Consider the following 18,655-nt stretch of genomic DNA (forward strand, 5'->3'; position numbering starts at 1 on the left):
TCTTCACCCATTTCACTGCAATTGCGAGAACAACACACTGAATTTCTAAGCCTTCTCTGATCCTCCAAGCCTATGTGCAATCATGCAGTGATATCAGGAATAGATGAAAAAAATTTACTCCATTCGTATGCTTATTTTGTTCTTATATTCCTTCTTCTTTTAGTGGCATGTGCCACTGTTACACAGTAATTCCCTCATGCCAACTGTTTCTGGTAATTTACAAAACCATCTGCTAGGAACCTGGGACTGAATGTAGGCCAGAGAAGTGTTGTATTTCCCTCTTGTTTTGACTTCTGCAGCTTTCTCTTTTTTCTTTTTATTGGGGATTTACAATTGTTGGATTCCCTTGTACATTTGTCTTCATTTTCTGTATAGGAAATTAAAGCTCCCTTGCACACATTTTATGAGATGAAGATTAGGCTTACATATACTCTGGTTTGTGATGGACCTAAGGCCATTTTTATTTCTGTAGTTTCAATAGAAATATTAAAGCTCAAAATGCAGATATTTTGGTAACTATATTTCCTATGGAAAAGTATAAGATATATATTGAAAATGAAGTGTTTGTGTTCTTCTGAGTTTATTTTAAGTATAAATTTTGATTTGCTTTAAGGTGAAAAAGGTTATATTTGCAGAAGCTAGCATGTAGAAGTTAACTAACTTTTTAATATTTGTGTGCTGTGCAGAAAGAAATTTTGATTTCCTTTATTCTTTGATTCTTGGGGTAGACTGACAGAAAACCTTTGCTCCTAGGTTAAGACTTGACAATATCTGTAACTTCTTCACATTCTGGGGTATTTCTTTTATATAAAAGCAAAAAACTTGGCCTTTATGACAATTCAAATGTAATAACAAGTTATAAGGATGTCTTTTCTCTTATTGTGGGGTCGTAATATTTTCTATTTCTTGAGCCTTTAGGGTGCAAATTTTCTCTAATTCCTATAGACTTATTTAAATAGAAGAAGAAAAAATAGATAGGATCATTAGCCAAAGTAATCTAGCAGATCCATTTATTCCGAGCTAAAAAGCTACAGATCTTAAAAAGTCAAACAGGCTTAATTAAAATGCCACTCATTGTTCCAGTCATTCTAGAGAAAGAGTTTTTCCCTGTTCATTTCCTATTTACAGCAAGTTTCCTCAAGTGCAATATGTGGAATGGCAATTTTTCTCATTCCATAGGATTTTTCTTAGATTGAAAATGTATATGAGAGCCACTCCATCTCTAGTTATTACAGTTGTTTAAGCTTTTACGTACACCGTGTAGTAAATTGAATATTCTTGGTCTTTGAATATGAGTGAGACATTTGTGTGCCAGCTTGTTGAATGAGTAGGTATTCTGCTTTGCAGAGAGGAAACAGGAATAAGTCTGCAAAAACTGCTCTGATTTGCAGGCAGAGGTGAAAAGAAGGATGTTTTGTTTGTGCCATAAGACATGTGTGATTTTAAGTCACGTTTTTCAACACGGTGATGGTGGGCACGCAGGAAAATGCAGGCCCCAGTGTTTAATTGCTACTTGAGGAACCAAATTCTCCCCTGATTTCACTGGGCCTATCTCAGTGTATATTTGAGTTCTTCCTGATCCATTGCTGTTTCTGACCGTCTCCTATTAAAGCTTGAATATTGAATGCTCTTCTCTGTAAAATGCACCTTCATTTTCAAAACTTTTCTCTGCCAAGGATGAAGCTACAGGTACAGTAGCATTTAGTTATGTAGTAGTTGAATTCCTGTAGCACAGGGCCCACACAGGTATTTAGCCTTGACGTGTAGTTCAGAGTTGTGTATCTGCTTACACGTGCCTGAAGTTGATGGGGTTTCTAACGTATGGTAGCAAGCTCAAATTGCTGTGCAGTCTGTGTGACTACTGTCCTCCTGTTAACCACTGGTAGAAAATTCTGGCATGTTTTTAGCACTTGTCATAGTTTGAGCTTAACGTGGGAATGAATATGTGGCATATGTTCCTCTTAGAGCTTTCTGTGATGGTGCTCAGATCAACTGTTACAATGTAAATTCTTTCTACTCCTGCTTAATCCTGTGAGTTGAAGAGGATGGGGATATTTACAGGGAGGGGATGTGCACGTGCACAAGTGTGCTGCTTCTCACCACCAGGCTTTGCATAGGTGCTGATGTGATCAGTTTATTACACACTGGTGTGAAAATGCTAAAGCATAGGTGAAGCAGTTTTGTGCTGTAGCATGTCTCCCTAGACACATTAAACCCAGAAACATTGAAGGTTTGGAGCTCCCAAACCTTTGGTCTTCTGGATAAATGAAGTGGGACTTTGTCTTTTAGGTCCTGGATTGCTTACTAATTGATTTTGGTTGTCTTTCTGTTCCCTTTCAAGGTTCTGCCACTTTGCACCACTGGCAGCAGCTGGCTCAGCCTCACTTGGGTGGGATCCTGGACCCGAGGCCTGGGGTTGTCACTAAGGGCTTCAGGACCCTAGACCTGGACCTGGATGAAGTGTACTGCCTTAATGACTATGAGGAAGATGAGACAGGTGACATTTCTTACAAGGGTCTAACTACCTCGACGCCAGTTCAGCACACAGAGACCTCAGGTGAGAGGTCACAAGCACAAGTGACTGTTTCAGAGAACAAGAATAACCCCCGCCAATCTCAGGCTTTCACAGAGGAGATGCAGGAGGCCGCGACTGACGATGATGAGGGGTCTGGTGAGGGAAACTCATTAAGTCCAGTAAAACTGACATCTTTACAGGATTTTGATTACTGGGCCATTCTCACGTCTCTTCAGAACAGCATCCATAATATTGCTTTGTGTGTAGCATCTGCACGATAGTGCGTGCAGTGGTTAGAACATAACCATTCTAACATTGGCTCAAAAATCGTTTCTTTTACAATCTTTTAATTTGTTTTTCAGTAACAGCATCTGCGGTCAATATTTTACTCTACTTTGATAAGAGAAGGCTGCTAAAAGGAAGTGGTTCATTCACAAACCTTTGTGTGGCATGTATTCAACTTGTGTGTGTATTTAGTGCGCACTGTTAAGTGTGTGTAATGTACAGATTACGTATATTTTGTATTACTGTAGTGCAGATACTCTTCTGACAGTTCATAAGAGGTGATGCCATGTTTTAGATGTTTGTACTTTGGGAAAAAAACAAATACTAAATGATAGGTGCACTAAAGATGCCTCTACCTTGCCTTTGCTGAAACAAATGGAGTGCCTTGAAAACCACCAAAGAAATTCTGAAAGTTTAATTCACTTACCTCAGATACAGCTACCTGTTTTTAAAGTCCTCCTGAGAGAAAGACTTAAAGGAATGTTTTTATGCAGTCACTAATAACATTTCCCTTACTCTATCTCCACCACACTATTAAACCCTGTCCTTCCTATTTATACCATATTAAGATGTAAACATTTTTAAGTGACAAAGTACTGCATGAGTTATTAGATACTCTGAACTGACACTAGCAGTCTGTTATTGCACAAGATTGCAGATTCTCAAAACTATAGATGTGTTTTGAGTTTGTGTGGTTTCTCTCTTGTTCTTGGGATTTGGGGGTTTTTGTTTTAATAAGCTATAAAGTCTTCATTGAGATTTGCCTCTGGTAAAGAATTATATTTAGTCCAGAATCAGAAAATTGCCAGAACTCCTTTTTTTTCCAGACTTCTTGTGTTTGTATAACTACTTTAAATGAAGACACTTCCTTCCCTCTCCTTTTTCTGGGATAAATCATAATTTAATATTTGGCTGATCTTTGGAAGATTAGATTGTCTCAGGGCTAAACAATAATATTTCTGTTATTATCATGACATGCAGAGTATCTTCAGCTCTCACTGCAAGGGCAGTTCAGTGCTTTCAGCTATTGAATATAAGCTGCTTTCTGCAGTCAGTCGTATTAAGGTTAAACTTCAAATCATAAAATCATTAATGCTGAAAAAGTCCTCTAAGGTCATTGAGTCCAGGCATTAACCCAGTGCTGCCAAGTCCACCACTAAACCATGTCCCTAAGTGCCATATCTACAGATCTTTTAAATACCTCCTGGGGTAGTGACCCAACCACTTCCCTGGGCAGCCTGTTCCAGTGCTTCAACATCCAAACCCTTCAACTTCCCTTTCCATTGGCAAAAGTTGTCCTTGTTCTATGAGATCCCAGAAAGAAAGTTTATATTATTTTTTATATTAATATGAAAATAAATAATTCCTCTTCAGGCAATTGTGTAACATTTTGGATATTATCCAGGTTTTTATAATTCTGAAGAGTCTGAGTAACAACCAGCAAGAAAAGCTGGAGATATAAGAAACATGGACTGAAATAATCAAAGACTTAAATAACTGGCATTTTTAGGATCTAGGGAATAAAAGATTCAACAAAATATATGATTAATTTTAAAATGTGTTGCTATAGAGAGGAAGGGAACAAGCAGTTCTTCATGTACTCAGAGTAGAGTAAATGTGAAAAAACTTGTTGCTTGGGTTACATTTTTAAGAATTTTCTAATTGTAAGAGTGTTCAGCACAGGAACATGTCAAAAAAGTAAAAGACTCATTGTCATGGGCTAAACATAGATAAGGATATAGTTTAGTTCCTTGTTGGGTTTTTTTTAAGAACAAATTACTCTAACAATTCTGGGTAATAATTTGAAAGAGTTCTTTCTTTTGAGTAGAGCAATAAAAGTAGGCCTGCTCTGTGTTTACAAACTGGTAAAAAAGTCTAGTATTTCCTTCCATTTTCTCCATTATGATTTGAATAAAGGTCACTGTTTATGAACAGGTTATTTACTGGTTACTGCTGACTTTTCCTGGGAAAAGTCTATTTAGACAGGGGTTTTAAGCAAATTCCCCACCTTATAAATTGACAAAGTAGATAAAATCAATGAAATTGCTCTAGCAATCTTATTTTACCTTGTATGATTTGCTGAGTCATTTTAATACATTACAGAAATAAATGGGTCAAAATTAATAACATTGTGTAGAACGAGCAAGTGCACTGAAAACTTTAATTTCCCTTTTTTTTGCCTTCTTTCAAATTGTCCTGTTGCATAGGATTTAGGAGTATCCATGAGCTACCATATCATTATTGGTTGTGTTGCTCAAATGGAGTAAAGACACTGTATCTGCTTTTTGTTGAAGCAATTTGTTAGGCATTGTACAAGGAGGAGATTATTGTGGTTTTTTTCAGAATAGGCACTTACTGATGGAGCAGTACTTCTTAGGATCCACAATCTGCCCACTGAAGAATATCTTTTGGGAGAAGGAGGTGCACGCTTAGCATATGAATTTATTTTGTATTTAAATATTGTGCAGCCATTGCTTCTCATTGCTTCTCCTCAGCATTCTTTCTTCTAGATTTCTCTGTAGGAAATTCAAGGCAAGTAGGGGTGTGTATGAACATGCGGCACCTCAACATGAGCCCATCATGAGTACAAGGTTACACCATCATTGCTTGCCTGATTCCAGTTGGGAATTGGTTCCAGTTGGCAACATACAGAATAAACTCTTGCTAGAGAATGTGGAAGTAAAATAAAAAGGGAAGGAAAGAAAAATCTTGCATACAGTCTCTAGCAATAGTGCCTTTGCTTGTAATCCAGGATAGCTCCATTGTGGAAAAATCTCATTCAAGAGGTCTGTAAAAGCCAGAAGGTATCTTCTCACACTTGCTGTTGGCAGGCCATAAAGTGTGCCAGTCTAGAGCTACAGGTCTTCCAGCCTCAGACCAAAAAGTCTTTAGCAATACAGTGCCTACAAAGGACCTTCCCAGCAGGTGTAGATCATCTTATTCTGTTGGGCAGATCTCTGCTTCAGTTGATTGTATGCTCTGAGGTTTGTATCTTGCCTTTTTTGCACTGGGTATGTTCTCTGTCACAGTACTTACAAGTTCTATTCATATTGCCATTTTATGTGTGCAGAGTGCTGCTCAAAATGAGCCCAAGCACTTACTTTAACTTCGCGGCTCAGGAGAGCAAACACTGCTGGTGCCAAAAATACTTTGTAGCCAAAACAAGTGTATTCAGGACAATTGTGATAGATATCCTATTCTTGGGATAGTTAGAGTCAGAAATCATTCTGACTAAAAAAGGAGAAGTTATGTTCTTTGTATTTTCTTGTCCATATGTTCAAACCTGTAGTACCCATTGATCTATAAAATAGCTTCTTCACCATAAATGCGTATTCTATCCCAATTATGGCACTGAACATTTCAGGAGAAGTTAGCACACATATGACATATGTTCTGCAGTTAGTCTCTTGGAGCCACATACTGTGTGTGAGTAGACTTAACTTTAGGGAGGATTGTAAAGTTGCAGTTCTAGCAGTTCTAGCCTAATACACAGGAGTAGGTTGAGTTTTGTGTATCACTTGTGTAGACTCTCAGCATAAGTGCAATTGTAGAGAAGTTACAGGACACAGTGTTCTTAAAATCATCTGGAGCAAGTACTTTTTGCAGCACAAAATTTTAGTAACCTCAATATGGGTTTTTTTGTTCTGTGAAAGAAACTAGTATATTATAAAACTGTACAGAATCTGTTTTGGAGGAGGGGTTGTTTGGGTTGGCTTTTTGTTTGGTTTGTTGTGTTTTTTAATTCACTGGCTTTCATGTTTCCCTTAAAGAAACAAACGAAATACCAGCCACTCAAAGCACTTAATAATGTTATGAATGTTCTAATTTTGAAGTTGGAAGGGCTACACTTGATGCAGTGTATACTTAATTGCCTGCTAGTATTGGATGCATAAACTGGTCTTTCAGTACTTGCGTTTGTTAGTTCCGCTGATGGATTGCTTTGAATAGACATGCGCACAGCGTAACGGGATCAGCACTCTTGTACTTCATGCTTAGACCTTAACCATGACATGGAGCGCTTTCCAAATAGAGGCCCAAAATCACAAGAACACATAATGAATGTATTATGTTTGAGTTGTTTTTAGCAGCATTACTACACATGCTTCTAAAAAGTTATCATTGTACAGAAAAGCAATAAATTTTGTAATTCTTCTAGAACTAAGGTATTGATGCATATTTAAATATATTTTATTTTTAAATGGCATGAATATTTTCACAGTAATTATTTTTTTAAGAAAAGCTGTCAGCAGTTGCTTTCTATGCTGTTAAAATGCTTGAATTTTTATTTGGGGATCCTAGCCTGCGTAAACTTATGTTAAAGCCACATTGAATACTTCGAAATCTTTTTACTTCTATGCTCAATGGTTACAAACGTATGAGAAAGTGATCTCAGCCAGAAGGAACGCCCTGTCCAAAGAATACCTGCCTTTGTTCAGTTTTTCCACTCTTCCTGTTTCCAAAGGCAAAATAAATTAAAATTTTGGAAAATCAGGTTTTCAGAAAATAATTTTGTTGTTTAAGAAACATAACAAAAGCCATGCTCCTGGTGCAGATGTATGGATTCCTGGAGGTTTTGAGTATTCATGGTTGCGCCCTTAGGAGAACATCATGTTCACATTTTACAGCTGTTTTTTTAATCACTTATCTCCTTCTTTTTGTTGTGGTTCACCCAGGCATCAGATTCAGCTTAATCTATATTCCCCCTATTCTGTCAGCCAGGCATTCTCAGTACAGGTAGCACTGGATATCAGAGCTCTCACCTTTAGCTACCTGAAGGAGATGAACTCTACTAAATCTAGACACTGCATGAAGCCACTGTCTTGTCCTGTGGATCCTAGTGGGGTTTTGTGACCTAGTTTCCAGTAATTTCACCTCACCCAAGAATGGAATTAATGGCACAAACTGGCAAAATTGAAGTCCATAGACTGTATTCTAGATGATCACACAGTAGGAAAAAAAAAAGGTCTCCTAATGGTCCTTTGTTACCCTCTTTTAAAGCAGGCAGAACTTTTCTATGCAGCAATAAACTTCTAATGCTTTAAAACGCCGTCTGTTGCTCTAAGGGTGCCTCAGTCTGATTGTCATTCCATCCCTGTTTCCACAGCCTGTGCTAAAGAGATGCCCTAATTCCAGTGAGCTCCCTGCTCAAATAGCAAGGAACCAGGTTCCCTCCTTTTCTTGAAACATGCCAAAAAAAAAAAAAAAAGATGGAGTGGAGTGGCTTGCTTCACTGTTGTACTCAAGTGTTGACTTTGTGCCAGTCTGGATCAAACCATACTCTAAAGATTTCCCAACTTTTTTGAAGTTAATTTCCTAATAAATCTGTATGTGCTAGAATATGTGTTTGTATAAAATGCAAAGATTTATTGGTAGCCTTGAGCTCTCTGCCTCCTCACTGTTATTTCAGCATAACAACAAATTTGGATTTTGATCCAATGGTACAAAAGTTAATGGTGTCTTTGTATAGTTACCCCTTACACATCTTCCTCGAATTTAATTTGTCTTGACATCTTCTTTTGGGTGGGACAGGCCACTTGTTTACCTACTGTAACTTTGTAGCTTCCTCTGCACAAGCTGGTTGAAAATCCAGATAGAATGGCCTTTTGAGAGTTCCCTGGGCAGAAGGTCATGCCCTGAATATATCTATTTTGCTGTTTACACTAGTAGAATGGCCCACAGGCTCTGAGTCATGAAGCTGGATCCGAGACAGCTCTGAGATACCTAAAATCAGCTTTGTGTTTTGTGAGCAAAATCCTGTTTGTTCTACCAGAAGATGGAGCTCTCTGCACTCATTTTGACTGGAACCTGCCTTTTTTTTTTCTCAGTATTTTAAAAGGTGTTTTTACGATATGTTTGTTCCTACAGAAGAGTCCCTGTCAGCTATGATGGTTTGCATTTTTCCATAAAGCCTGTGAATTTTTTGAGAAAACTTAATTAGGTGAAGAATCATTAATTCCTCAGTGCTAAAACATGATACAGCAGAAATCTTAGGTTTAGATTTAATTTTAATTTATGAGGAAAATGCACTAAGAGTTTGCACTGGGTTCAAGATGGATGAAATGACATGTTGTTTCTGTAAATTTTGTTAAGCACTGTATTATGTAAAGATTTCTTTTCATACAGATATGAAGCCTTGTTGTTAAACTACGACTACTTTGGAAAAGAGGGTATAAGTAAAACATTTGGTTTCAGACAGTTACATGCAGCAGATGTTTATATTCAAGAGAATACTTTGACATATGTAAATGTGAAGATATTCTTTCTTATTAGAAAAATGTACTACTCCCTCATGAGCTTATACCACCTCAGGAGATAATAATTCCTATGTAAAATTACTAAATTAGAAATTAATAATTTTGTTTCTATTTGATAAACTTTGTTCATTTACAGCAACAGGTTCTCACTCTTTTTACTGTGTCCAAATGATGGAAAATGCTACAGCAGTATGATACAACCCATTGTTGGCTGATGAAGGATGAAGCTGGTACAGGACTTTCTTAGTGGTATTTGAGGGTGAAATACATCTTTGGAAATTGATAGATTTTTTTCACCACTTCAGTTTGTCTCCTCTGATTAGAGTTAGTGATTTCTCTACTTTTAGCAGCCTTCTCCTATCTTTGACTCATTAATAGCAATGAGTCTTGCTTTTGCTAATCCAGCTATGTTTCTTCAGTGTGCCTGTCTCCAATCTGAGGGGATGCCCAGTGGATATTACAAATGGGGAAAATGCACTGATTGTATTACAGCTATGTGCTTTGGGTTGAGCTTGCAATCTTAAACCAGCATTGCTTTATTCTGTTCTCTATTCATCATCCAGGGATAATTGCTTTGTTTCTAATTGATTTATGTTAAAGTCCTGTGTTTCTCTAAATAACCAATTTTTTCATGTCCAGTTATTTGAGTTCTTTCTCCAGATTTTCTTATAACTCTCTACAATATGGAGAGAATCATGATTGCTAGGCTGTGCTCCCTTGTAATAGCTTTTGTAGTGCTCACACTAATCTCTAAAGCAACTGGATTCCTGAAGCATCCTAATTGTCATCTCTGGAGGTGAAGTAGAGATTGTTGTTATGTTATGCCGTGCTAACATTTGAGTGTGTTAACATGACACTCCAGTGGGTCCTCAGAAATATCCTTCTCTAATGTACAGCCGTACATTCCAGCGCTGACTAGAAGTTTCCTCACACTGTATGCTAAGCCACTTCCGCTTCCACTGTCCACACTGCCCATGCTCTGCCCTTCCCACACTGCTTATTTGTGTTCTTAAAGGGCTACCTAACCACACACACTGTTTTGGAGCTGTGATACTTTATATATGGAAAAGGGAACACAGCCACAATTAAGACTTGCCTTGCTTCTGCTGAGCTGCTCTGGGAGTTCAGAATGGTGTCTGGTCCAGCTGGTCAATCTGTCTGTCTTTTGCAATGTGTTGAATAGTTGTGTACTGTGGTATTAAAATGTGGCTTAATCAGGGAATGGCTCAGAGGGTTGGGTAGGACTGGCGGGGAGGGAGCTGCACATGGTTTTTATTGTGCATGTTCTTTTGACCACTGCTAAGTTTGGTTACTAAGTAAGAGAACCTATGCAATCATGATATCTTTGATGTAATATTTAACTCTGGGTGTTTTCAACCAGCTTTTCAGATGCATGGCTCTTAAATTCTGTAGTTATTTTGCAGTGACCACAGCTGCATTATATAGCAGGCTAATACAGCCACAGAGGTATTTCTACTAAGAAGAAAGAAGTTGGCCTAAGTCCTTCATTTTTAAAACTAAGCTGTATTGCTTCTTTCCCAAATCACTGATCTATCACCAGAGTGGCAGTTTTACAGCCACATTTGTTAGGAAATTTGCTTACTACACTGTCTACAAATATTCAAAAACTGCTATACTATGCAGCTGAGGACACACATTTTTAAAGAACCTAATCACACGCACAAGAGAAATGTCACAGATGTGCAGTAGTGGATCCAAAAAACTACCACTTTCCATATTGTGGATATGAAAAGTCAGAGAAACAGCAATTAATGCGTGTCCCTCCCCTCCCCAACCCAACAATCTATATTCCTGTAGCATTAGCCAGATGGATCCATTACTGAGAAGTAATGGGGATACCTTTTTGTGGATCAATCTAAAAGCTGAAAGGCACAAGCATTTAGAAAATCCTGGTGCTCCAGAGCTGGTACTAGAAAATTTTGCTTGTAATTTCCCACTGATGCGAGTTGCTAATTTAGATAAGGACTAGCATTTCAAACACTACCTGGCCTAAATTTGGTTTGAACAAGACTTAATCTGCAGTGTTTGTGATCATGGGCAAGTTTCAGCAGACCTTTTTAGCACTGGCCTTGGAGTCCTAGAGGTGTTTATCTTGGAGAACAAGTGTCTGTTTAACACTCATACTTGGCCATTTCACTTTTCTTGCATTGATCCCATCAAGGTGCCTCGTCACTTTTCGCATCTGTCTTATCAGCACACAGAAGTTTGGTTTTCCCCTTTTCTGTGTTAAATGCAAAGAATTTGCTTTTTTTTAATTTAGTACCTCATCCTGGGAAGTGCATGTCACAAACCAACTCCACCTTCACCTTCACCACCTGCCGCATTCTGCACCCCTCCGATGAACTCACACGAGTCACGCCAAGGTAAGGGATTCTCATGATGACAAAGCCTTCAGCTCTATCAGTTTCCCCTCTAAGCAAATGCAAAACAATAGCATAAGCATAGGCATTGACTGCACTGGTGAATTACAACACATGTACCAATTACTCCTCCCATTTTGAGTTACCACAGCCTGAATTTGGGAGGCATGTGTGATGTTTTAAAAAGCCAATCAAAGTTTATTAAATTTTGTTGTCTCTAGTTAAGATATTGCAGGATCAGACATAACTTATTGGCTTCTGATATCCAAACCAGGCTACTCTTCATCTTAGACTAGTTGTAGTCCTCATATGTGAATGCACAGGATGCATCTTTCTCTTATCAAAAGAGATGAGAGGTTTTTCCAGGAAGGAAGACTAAATATTTCCTCTCAGAAGAAAAAGGGATGTGCAGGTTAAGAAATCCAGGAGCTGGGTGAGGCATGGAGGAGGACATGTGCCTTAAATGGAAACCGAGAGATGTCTACTTTGTTTCTTGGTGTAATTGTTGGAAATTATCTCATAGTTGCCAGATTGAAAGTAACGAGCTGGTGATACAATAGCAATTGGCAGTGTAGACACTGCACGCCCACAGAAGGCTGTTCCGTGGCCTTAGGGAAGGTGATTATCTGAGAACCAGAAGAGGTTGGTGTGAATTTCCTACCAAAGAGGAAGCTTTTCTCCCTTAGCTAATCAGGATTTACAGAATGTTCTTTTCTGTTTAAAAGGACAATGTCTCATGCTTTCTGTGCCCCTTCCTGCTCCTCTGTGGGAGTGTACCACGGTGTAGGTCCCCATGCAGAGGTGTTATGCCTACACTGTTTAGACATGAGACAGGCACTGACTGCCTATGAAGGGCATGAAAAGTAAGGGTATTGAATATAAAAAACCTGTCAGGTGGAAAGGAAATAGATGACATTTAAATGTAATTTTTTTGCTTCACTTTGTGAACTAAGTTATTAGTGGCCTGGCTGTTTTTTCTTTACTCTTTTCTGTCTTTCCCTTCAGCACAATTACTGAAGAGATCCTCTTATATGGCTGCAGTTCTATTTTAATTTTTTTGTTATTGTTGAATTGCTGTCAGTTGTGATCATAATAAACTCTTTGAGTACTACATCTAACAAATCAGACGGAAAAGACAGCTAAATTCAGTGCATTTTCAGCTGCCTTAGTTAAATGGAAGTTCATAATTCGTTCAGGAGAACAAAGAGCAAAATAAACAAAATTATGTTTTCAGCAGATGTTTAAGGAGCTCCTCCTTACCAACTATAAATGATTCTTCACAGGTCATGTGAGGAGGACGAGAAACTGCGTTATGTCTCGTTGTGATGAGAGGAGGTATAGGGCAGACACTGTGACCCAGCGTGGTCGGGGGTGAGCAGCACTGCCAGCAGCATCTGTGTTGGCAGGGTCACGTACAAGGAATGCTAGTGTGTGTGGCACCAGCTAACCCCAAGAGGTTTGGCATTTACCTACCTGGTTACATTTTAACCTGTGCTACCCCAAGTGTTGCTCTAACCTGACTAAATTTCATCCAGCCAAATGAAATGCTCCTTTATTTGTTTCTCTTCTCAATCTAACTCTGAGACCATCACTGGGCTGAGCTGCTGAGGCCACTTTGAGTCTGTTTCTGTGATTGTGTCCAGGGCCCTGCAGTGTTGGTCAGTTTGATGGGAAAAATATTTCCCAGTTAAAGCAATGCCAAAATAATCAAATGGAAAAAAAGGCAATATCTGCAACTGCTTTCTTGCGGGGATGGCTTGTTTTTTAATTGCACTGTAGTGTATAACTGTGCTGAAAAATTAGTAGAAATACTAATCTACATGTCTGTGCAACCAAAATCTGTATCTGGAAAGAGTGAAGCTCTCTAAACTGTCGGAGTCCTATAATTTTCATCTTGTCACTAGGATATCTTGGAAGCCTGGTAATTAACATTATATGTCTGGATTTCTGAAATGTATGTGGTCATACCTTGTAGTAAGTCAGTTCATGCAGTAACTTCTCTTTCTTTCTGTCCCTCATGCTTTTCAAGACTTCTGTATTCTGTATTTAGCTGTATAGGAGATGCACCGCTGGGGTGGTGGTGGATGCACAGTGGGATGTCACTGCGCTTTAGTTCCACTGGAATCAGAACTATGAGGGTCTAGCTTTAATCAGTGCTTAAGAGAAAAATTATAAACTAAATTCCTTCCACACAGCCTTGCCTTCAGAGTGTGTACGCTGCTGCAGTGGGTGTGCATGGTCTCCTTAGCTGTGCTGGGAGAGATCCTTCTCCCCTGCTGCTGCGTCAGCCCAGGCAGAAAGGACAGGACATCAGGATGTGCCTTAGCACATCTGCCACCTGCACTGACAGCCACAGCACACACGGGGGTGCAAGGAGACTGAGTCCAGAGCCACTTAGCAAGGCTGCATTTCTAATTACATCTGCCGGTTTCCTCAAATAAGTGTTTCACTAGAGTACACCAGGAGAAATATATGGGATTCCTTTTGTTGAATTGCAGCTGCAATTCAACTTCCTCAATTTCACTTCCTTATGGTAAAGGCTGGTACAGTTCCAAATCGTTGTTAGAGATCATGTTAGTCAGATCCTGTTTAGTCTTGGAAAGAAGACATGACTTGAGATTTCATAGCATCAGGCTAATATTTTCTTAATTAAGAAGTGCCTTAAAAATATGCTGGTTTTTAGACCACAGGACTAGAGTTTCCAGTGTTATGTGGATTCACATCAGCTGCTCACTGTAAACCATGGATCTAGATGATGTTTTAAGCTCATCAAAAGCTGCAGCTCAAAGCATTCCAGGGTGTCTAACTTGATATGCGCAGTATTGTTGGCTACACAAAGTTCATTAATGTAAGGTGAAATGAAACTGAAAATTCCAGTCAAGACATCATCTCAGTCCCTTTTGTTCATATGGGAAAAAAGATGTAATTTAGTCATTGGCCAGAGTCTTCTCTTAGAAATCCAACCAGATTGTCTCCAAGCGGCTCTTTGAAATGCTTTTCTTGGTGCAAAGAGCCCCATTAAGTTAAAGTCACACATTATGTCTGAGCCAATCCAATAGCATGGCTCTGCTGAAAAGGGAAGACCCCACTCTCTCCCCTGTTCCTTCCCCTCCCAGCTGCTTAGTTTTCTCACTGTCTTGCACTGGCTTTACTTTCTGTCTGACTCTTTGCTGAGTGTCTTTTACTTGCTAACCTGGCAAGGTGAGGGAGTAGATTTCCTTCTTTGAACAGTGGTGAGCTCACATCAGTGAATCCTTTGTTAGCATCAAGTGTTGCATTGCTCGAGACCCTTTAAATGCCATTAGAGGGGATGAACCCGTGCTTAGGAGATATTACTGTGGGATTCTTTTTTTTTATTTGTGTGTGTACTTACGGCAAAGACCATAATTTGTGCATGGTTAGAAAAAGTTGGAATTTTAATTTTTTTTTCAGAAGGTACATGGAGCTCTTGGGATTCTCTCAAACAGACATGAATTTGGAGTGTCATAGATATCCCACATGCCTTGTTTCTGGGCATCTAAGTACATCATGCCTTAGTGAATGAGTGTTCAGTTCTGTGTGCTCAGAAGTGACACTAAAAAGTAGATGTCTTGCTTGTACCATTGGTCCAGTTTCCCCCATTTCCTTGTCTCTTAGAAGTAATTGGGAGTTGTGACAGCCACTAGATCAGGATGAAAAAGTGAAGGTGTTGATCACAAACCTGTAAATAGTTTATTGGGAGAAATGTGGTGCTGGGTGTTGGCAGTGGCATTAATCCTGTGAGACTGGGCTCTGAAGTGTGCAAAGTAGAGATGTGTTTTTTGAGATCTGATGGTTTTGCACTTGTAATCACATTTGTGGGGGGCTGGGAACTGCCAGTGTCCTGTGCACTTTCCAGATGGATAAAAGGCCCTGCTCAGGGTTAAAAATTTTGCCTGTAGTAAATTTAAATTTCTAGTGGAGAGAATAATTTGAGTCCTTCTTTGCTTTCAGCCTTAACGCAGCACCTACTCCAGCTTGTGGCAGCATTAGCAATCTGAAAGGCACCCCGGTGGCTACACCCTGCACTCCTCGACGTCTGAGTTTGGCTGAATCTTTCACCAACCTCCGGGAATCCACGACAACGATGAGCACATCCCTGGGACTGGTGTGGCTGCTGAAGGAAAGGGGCATCTCGGCAGCAGTGTACAATCCACAGAGCTGGGACAGAGCCAGCAGGAGCACCCTGCTGAACACGTACTCCCCGAAAATGGCAATCATTCCTTCCACTCCACCAAACTCACCCATGCAGACACCTTCTTCTTCCCCCCCATCTTTTGAGTTCAAGTGCACCAGCCCACCTTATGACAACTTCTTGGCTTCGAAGCCGGCTAGTTCAATCTTGAAGGAGGTGAGGAATAAAAAGAACATCAGGAACAGTGAGAGCCAAACTGACGTGTCTGTTTCCAACCTTAATCTTGTGGACAAAGTCAGGAGGTTTGGTATTGCCAAAGTTGTGAGTTCAGGGCAAACGTCAGCTGCTCCTTTAACTGATGACCAGGGACCTCTTCTCTGTGGGGCGCAGGGACCAGTGAGGGCCCTTGTTCCTGGAGGCCTGGCACCTGACGGTCTCCCCTTGGGCTGCCCTACTGTGACCAGTGCCATCGGGGGCATCCAGCTGAACACTGGCATCCGACGGAATCGGAGCTTCCCCACCATGGTGGGTTCCAGCATGCAGATGAAAGGCCCAACGTCCCTCACTTCAGGGATCCTCATGGGAACCAAGCTCCCGAAGCAAACTAGCTTACGATGAAGGACTTTATTTTTACAGCTAGTCTTTTTAAATGAAAATACTCAGATTCTTTCTCCAATCTCCTTTTCCTTTCCCCACCACCACTTCATTGCCTCTTGAGTTTGACAAATCAACTTTGTGCCTAATGGGAGAAATGTGTAAACTTTGTATAAAATGTGTAAATATGTACCAGATCTGTTGTAACTAATTGGATTATTTTACTGTTCAATCGAGTGCAAAAGGCTCTATGTTATGATTGCTGTATTAAGGTTAACTTGCTAACCTTTTGAAAAGTTTTTTTTAAGATGCACTGAAAAAAAAACAAAAGAGCAAAACCAACAAAAAATAACTTGACTAGAAAAACGTGAATTCTGTAGCTAGCCTAACTTGAGTCAAAGGTGCATGGGAAGCTATTGAATGTGTTATGTGAGACCTCTCATTACATCACTTGAAGCATGGAAGCATTTGTGCTTCGTTAAATACTGAAAAAAACACTCAGTTTAACATATGGTAGTTTAAATTTTGCCTCTGTAGATGAGTTGAGCTGAGTTATTGGAGTGCCTGGCAATTATGCCTGAATGGATGAAACCTTATTTTTTTTTTTCCTGTTCTGTATTTGCTTCCTGCCCAGGATTTATAAACTTGAACTAATACTGTGTTGAGGTCAGCAGGCCTACTGGGTACCTGGGATATTGACGTATTCCTACCACAGCTGTTTCCTTTGGCACACTTACACTTTGTGCAACTTCTTTCTTTGTTGTTCTGTTGTTCTGTTTTGTTTTGTTCTTCAGTGCTGCACTGGATTGTGGAAGGGAAAATGCTTTACTATGTGTTGCTGCCACTGAAACATGCTTTGTCAGTGCACCCAAAGAAAACAGTTTTCACAACTCGCGAGGTAAACATGGCAGTGACTTCCTAGAAGTCCCAGTTGTGGAACAGATGGACAGATAAGGATGTTATAAAAGAACATGTAGCATAACCAGTATTAGGAAAAGGTGAGTCCTTGAAACTCAGCAGAGAACCACAGAAAACATTTAGTAAGGGAATGGTACAGGTGGAAAGAGCAGCTTGCAGCCCTCGTGCTGATTTTCATGTTTCATGCGTGTCAGAGACCGTGGCCTTGTAAGCAGGGTGAGAATATTCTCCACCCATTTTCTGTTGTATTTTTTCAGAGAAACATTCTTCATCCAAAATCGGACCCTAGCATAGGTAAAAGTAGGGGGAATGCTTTATTTTCGCTGTGTTTTTAAAATGAGGAAAATTTCTGCCATACAAACATATAACCCCCTACTTTTTCAGAAAGGAAACATAAGACCTCATGCAACCTTTAGTTGCCAGGCAATCCTAATTGTATAGCAATTTTTTCTCTGTTTCTCCCGACCTTCTGCTGTGTACTTGTAGAAAGAGTTGAAATACCTTGGAACTGGAACAGACTGGAGGGAACTTGTTTCTAGAGCAGAGCTGAGACATAAATATTTTTTTGAAGAGGGTATGGAGAGGAGCAAAACAGGGAGGGTTTAGCATCCACTTCTTTTCCTTGAACTTCTTGTGGTATCTAAAATCAAGCTCCCCATTTGTTGCCATTGTCACGCTACACATAATTGCCGTGAATTGCCATTTGTACCAGACTGTTACTAAATTATTAGCACTGATAATTTCTTGTATAAATGAAACTGTCTTCTAGTCTTTGTGACGAGAGATAGGTGGGTGGTTTGTTTTTTTCTGAATGAAGTAGTCATTGCAGTAGTGCTATGGACACTAAGGATATTTTTTGAGAAAGAAAAAAAAACACATCAGTCAGTTACAGCATGTGTTTGAAGACTTCTATTTATTCTATGAACTTACACTGTTTTAGTAAAATGCCATCAGCTCTGTTTGCTGTTGTATGTGTGCACTTATTGCAAGTAAATTTAAGTATCTTTTTATTTGAATGTATCTTAAACCAGTAGATAGAATAATAGTTGATTCTGAAAAAAAGTCATGGACTTAATGGACCATTTTATATACCCAGAGGAAGAAAGCAATACCATAAGAGAACTTAAAGTGTAGAAGGTAATCATGCAATTGGAAAGTATTATTTAGCCTTTAAATAAGCTGTAAGAGCTGTCCACCCACCAGAGAAAGCAATTGTAACACATCACAATGATGAAATTTAATTTTTTTCTTCACTAATATCAATAAAATAACAGAAAAGTTGCACTGTTGTGTGTTATTCAACTTTTTCCTGTTCTTTTAAGGTGATGAATCTTCCACCTTGATCTCTTGCTCTTATCTCTTAGTTAAAGCAAAATAAGAGGCCATCTTTTTTTAAATTCTTAGACACAGAACTGGTTGGAAAGTTTTCAGATTTTAAGTTTGCTGAAATCAGTGAAACTTGAGTCAAAAGAAAAAAGAGAAACAAATGTACCTTTTGATTTTTTAATTTGAATTTTCAGAATGCAGAATTAGATGTTGTATGGTTTCTGTATTT

General features: G+C 39.2%; 1 protein-coding gene across 10 annotated transcripts in view; it reads left to right on the top strand.

Annotated features, from left to right (window-relative positions):
- TRAK1 (trafficking kinesin protein 1) overlaps positions 1–18,382 on the top strand; it is a 124,221-nt gene extending 105,839 nt beyond the window's left edge. For 4 of the 10 annotated variants that reach the window (XM_068204490.1, XM_068204488.1, XM_068204501.1 and 1 more), the window contains 3 exons: positions 2,342–2,671; positions 11,336–11,438; positions 15,408–18,382. In XM_068204490.1, coding sequence (XP_068060591.1) covers positions 2,342–2,671; positions 11,336–11,438; positions 15,408–16,206 — 1,232 coding nt within the window. In that variant the 3' untranslated portion in view covers positions 16,207–18,382. Of the gene's footprint in view, positions 1–2,341; positions 2,672–9,190; positions 9,285–11,335; positions 11,439–12,718; positions 12,807–15,407 lie in introns of those variants that run through there. The other 6 variants (XM_068204489.1, XM_068204537.1, XM_068204541.1 and 3 more) reach the window with 4 other exon arrangements.
- The last annotated feature ends 273 nt before the right edge of the window (positions 18,383–18,655 follow it).

Source organism: Anomalospiza imberbis, chromosome 1 (genome assembly GCF_031753505.1).
Source record: "Anomalospiza imberbis isolate Cuckoo-Finch-1a 21T00152 chromosome 1, ASM3175350v1, whole genome shotgun sequence".
Classification (NCBI taxonomy): domain Eukaryota; kingdom Metazoa; phylum Chordata; class Aves; order Passeriformes; family Viduidae; genus Anomalospiza; species Anomalospiza imberbis.